At 45.9% G+C, this 4403-nt stretch overlaps 1 protein-coding gene across 1 annotated transcript; it reads right to left on the minus strand.

Annotated features, from left to right (window-relative positions):
* Positions 1 to 396: 396 nt before the first annotated feature.
* pou3f2a (POU class 3 homeobox 2a) lies at positions 397 to 3838 on the minus strand. The gene has a single exon (XM_004541984.3). It carries the CDS (start codon positions 3780 to 3782, stop codon positions 2385 to 2387), a length of 1398 nt encoding a protein of 465 aa, XP_004542041.3. The 5' UTR covers positions 3783 to 3838; the 3' UTR covers positions 397 to 2384.
* Between the last annotated feature and the right edge of the window lie 565 nt (positions 3839 to 4403).

A 4403-nucleotide genomic window follows, 5' to 3' on the forward strand; every position in this document is an offset into this window, starting at 1 on the left:
TCGTACATGAAAATGATAAATAGGACAGGTTTATGGTTATTTTTAGTGTGCATGCTGATGGCAGCAGGCCCAGTTATACATAATAACACTATTGTTACATCAGCTTCTGTACCTCACCTGCAGTGAGGCCTATATACCTTCATTTCACATCCTTTACAGACAGGCCTGCTTTTTATTTATTTATTCATTGCCTAATAACATTTTTTTAAATTTTGCTTCGATGGTCAGAAATTTATCTCGCCGTGCTTGTCGATCACATTTCGCATTTATCCTAATAATAATAATTTGAAGTCACTTGCTGAGCATCTTCTGTAACATCCATCACACAGCAGTATCAGAGCACATCAGCGGTAGCAAACACTTCAGCGAAGCAGGTGAAACATTTTAAACAACCGAGACGAACTGATAAAATCCCCAATTTTAATGCGAGTCCGCACACAATAAAAAATACAGTTAAATGCGACTTTTCCCCCTTCTTTCTTCCACCCTGAAGCGCAATGAACGTGCAGGACTGCAGAGTTTTAGAAAACAAATACGCTTTAATGACAAAAAGCATTTAGAAATTGTGCAATCGTTGATTTCTTTTTCCTCTTCGTTTGATCACAGATTTCAGGTCACTGCTATTTTGTTTTGGTTTGCCTCTTTTTTCCCCTCCACCCATCAGAAACTCAAATTCAGCTGAAGATTAAACAGGGTGTGATTACAGTATTTTTTTTTAAATTTCACAAATATGGGGCCTTATTTTAATCGAGGGCGAATTGTTATGTAATACCTACCCATAAATAAAAAATGCCATGTGCGTATTGCAAAACGTTACATAAAAATATTGCTATGGTTATTTTTTATGATTGGCGATGAAAAGGGAGGTTATAGACCTACTTTGATGTTGTTAGGTAAGACTTATACATTCAGGTTTGTTATTTTTTTTGTACACTGTCTCACATTAACAAGCTTTGGTCTATTAAAAATGTTCCTCTCCAGTCATCAGTATTCCTCAGCTTTATTTGAGTTTCCACTTTCTTTCTTTCTTTTTTTCTGTTTTATATATATATGTATATTTATTCTTCATAATTTGGTAAAAGAACCTTTTAGTGGGTTTTTCCTCCCACATACACTCCTACTATCAGATCAGGTTATCAATCACAGGATTTCAGTGGCACAAGAACACGTGTCTGTGTTTGTGCTTTGGCACAGACTGACAGAAAAGAAACTGAACATACAAACAACCAAACGAACGAACGAACGAAGCAATACAAAAACGAATGAAGATACATCCCACAGATCGCCTTCTCCGTGAATGAATGAGTCATACAGTAGTAGTAGTAGAAGTATAGCCACTGTGGCCAGAGCTGGTACCAGGATATATTCAGTTTTTTTCTTCTTCTCAGGAAAAGAAGGCAAAATGGGCTGGATTGTTCAGAGTGTTCCAGCCGGACAGTCTCGGTCTTTCTCGTCACAGCATTTTGGAAAAGTACAGAAATAACAAACAGCAAAAACACACTGTAAACAGGCGCACAGAAATTTCTGCACAAAAGGAAAAGCCTTGAAGTCCACCAATACTCAGTCTCAATTGTATTATTATTATTATTTATTTATTTTATTATTATTATTTGCTGATAAATTAGGAATGTAAAAATGTAAATACTTTCACATTTTATTATATTAAAGCAATACTGTATTTTTATTGTGAATAAGTTCAGGTCGTCACAATAAATTTAGACGAATACCTACAATTTTACAATAATAATAATAATAATAATAATAATAATAATAATAATAATAATAATAATAATAATAAATTATCTGGCTGGTATTGGCTTAAAATTTTAAACATTGTACAGCAGGTGTCTGCCATTTCAGCCCTCTCTTGCCACAAGCCGCGAAGAACCCCTGTTGCTTTTGTTATGATGGAAAGATGGCGTTTATTTACCCACACTCACTGCGACTAAATCATCATGCCCGAAGCGAGTTTTTATGTTTTTTCTCCCCGCGGACACGTCTCGTCCGTGTCACACTCTGCCTTTTTTTCATCTCTTCTTCTTCTATTTTTTTAAATAACATATTTGATGATGGCACACTGGCGCCTGGGTCTGGCATAAAGAAAATGTCGCTGTTTTTTTCTTATTCTTTTTTTTCTGGTTAGCACACACCACCCCGATACGTTTGGCAGTTCTGCGGCATGAAACCTCTCCATACGGCTCTGCTATGAGTATTTTTAGCGCTCGCGTGCCACTGCGTGTCCCCACTGTGTCTGTCCGTGGGTCCAACATCTAAACTGGCTGAGGTCCAGTTCCGAGCGGTCCAGCACAGAGAATAAAAGAAATAAGGAGGCGTTATACCTCCTTTAAGGGGTCCGTGTTTTTACTCGGGATTGAGAACTGAGGTCACTGCACGGGAGTTTGTCCTCCGTGGCGAGGAGGGGTGTCCCCGTACATGTCCTCTCCTCCAGGTATCTGTCCCCCAGCGGGCGTCATCCTCTTCTCCTTTTGCCGCCGGTTACAAAACCAAACCCTCACCACCTCCTTCTCCAGCTGCAGGCTGTCCGCTAGGGAGTTGATCTCCGCTGCTCCCGGTTTTGGACATTTGAGAAAATGGCTCTCCAGAGCCCCTTTGACGCCCACCTCAATGGAGGTTCTCTTTTTCCTTTTCCGTCCCTGTGCCGCGATTTTATCCAAGCTGGTGGGGCTCCCCGAGGTGGAGTCCGCCTCCTCCAGCCACTTGTTCAACAACGGTTTTAGTTTGCACATGTTTTTGAAGCTGAGCTGAAGCGCCTCGAACCTGCAAATGGTCGTCTGAGAAAAAACGTTCCCGTACAGTGTCCCGAGAGCCAGTCCCACGTCCGCCTGGGTGAAGCCAAGCTTGATTCGCCGCTGTTTGAACTGCTTGGCAAACTGCTCCAACTCGTCAGAGGTCGGCGTGTCCTCGTCAGACTGATCCTGATGGCCCCCGTGCTGGTGATGGTGTGTGAGAGACTGCTGGTGGGCCCCGGGGCCGCCTCCGTGTTCACTGAGGTGCGGACTGTGGCTGTGGTGGTCCTCTTCGCGCAGAGGGTGGTGGTGCATCCCCCCTTGCTCTCCCCCCGGCATCAGACCGAAGCCGGACTGAGAGTACACCAGGCTCTGGCCCTCAGATGTCGCCATACCGGAGATGTGCGTTGTGGCTGTGCTGGTTCGCCATGCTCTGGCGTCGTGATGCGCCTGCTGGTGCGCTAGGTGAGGGTGTCGCTGTTGCTGCTGCTGCTGTTGCTGCTGCTGCTGCTGCAGACTGCTGGAGTTCTGCAGCTCCTCTCGGTCACTGTCATGCAATACGGGTTTCACGTCCTGTTCTCCGAGGGGACTAGACGGCCAGGGTGCCCCGCTGTCACCGTGAGACAGCGCCGTTATCCACTGGTGCGCGTGGCTGAGCGGATGCCCAGCGCCCGGTAACGTGCTATAGTCGTTCTGGAGCAGGGTGTGCGCGTCCCTGTACGCTGCCGCCTGCTGCATGCTCCCGGACTCCGAGTGCGGCGGCGGCGCGCTGCTGGGGGTACTGAGGACGCTGTAGTGGTTGGACGTTGCGGTCGCCATAACTATCGGAGCCAGAGTGATAGCTGGAGTTAAAAGGAGGCTGCCTTTGACAGTAACTCTTTTGCGCCACGGGGCAGCTAGGCGTCTCTCTCCAGCATCTCCCGGGCGCTGTGCCAAGGGGACGCAGAGGCGCGCACCTGTGGTCCGCCTCGCTCCGCTCTTTATTGGCCAAGAACGGTTGACAGATGTGGTTACCCCTGACAGCACCCCGCTCATTGGTCACGGGAGATTGTACAGAAACCCCAATCACTCTGCCCAACAATACAGGCAGTCCTGCAGGATGCTAGAGTACTACAAAGTGGAGGGAGAAATCAGGCAGTGTAAACACAGAATAGGCAGAAGAACCTGGGTTGTACTAAAAGAAAAAAAAAAGGGGGGGGGGGGGGGGTGTCTGATGTTTCTGTCTTTGTTTTAAAGTACTTTTATAACCTTGATCTGGGTCACTGGGTCACAAGTGTTGGATTTGTGCGTCAAAACGCTGCGTAAAAGTTACACACGAGATGAAGACTTTACATATTATTTATTGTAGGATAGCCATCACTCCCGTTTTAATAGTTTTTTTAAACGCAACTTTCAGAGAGCAAAATGTTTAAAATTACCAAACATTCCGACCACGTCTGATTCCACGCGCGTGAAGTTGGATATCTGGAGGTTATTTTGCGCCACGAAAACAAAGCAGCGATCGTGACGAGAAACTTCCAGCTGCCTCTCTGCCCCCAGGACGCTGTCCAGAGAGAGGGGCTGCGTGCTTCCAGCTTCTGCCCCGTTACCATGGCGAACGCAGTGAATGGAACAACAACGCCCACGTCACAGCTGCAATTCGCTCCTTCTTTTCGT

Source organism: Maylandia zebra, linkage group LG15 (assembly GCF_041146795.1).
Source record: "Maylandia zebra isolate NMK-2024a linkage group LG15, Mzebra_GT3a, whole genome shotgun sequence".
Lineage (NCBI taxonomy): Eukaryota > Metazoa > Chordata > Actinopteri > Cichliformes > Cichlidae > Maylandia > Maylandia zebra.

Excerpts from the sequence above, each read along its gene's own strand:
- pou3f2a (XM_004541984.3), bottom strand. The coding sequence starts at position 3,782 with ATGAGCGGGGTGCTGTCAGGGGTAACCACATCTGTCAACCGTTCTTGG.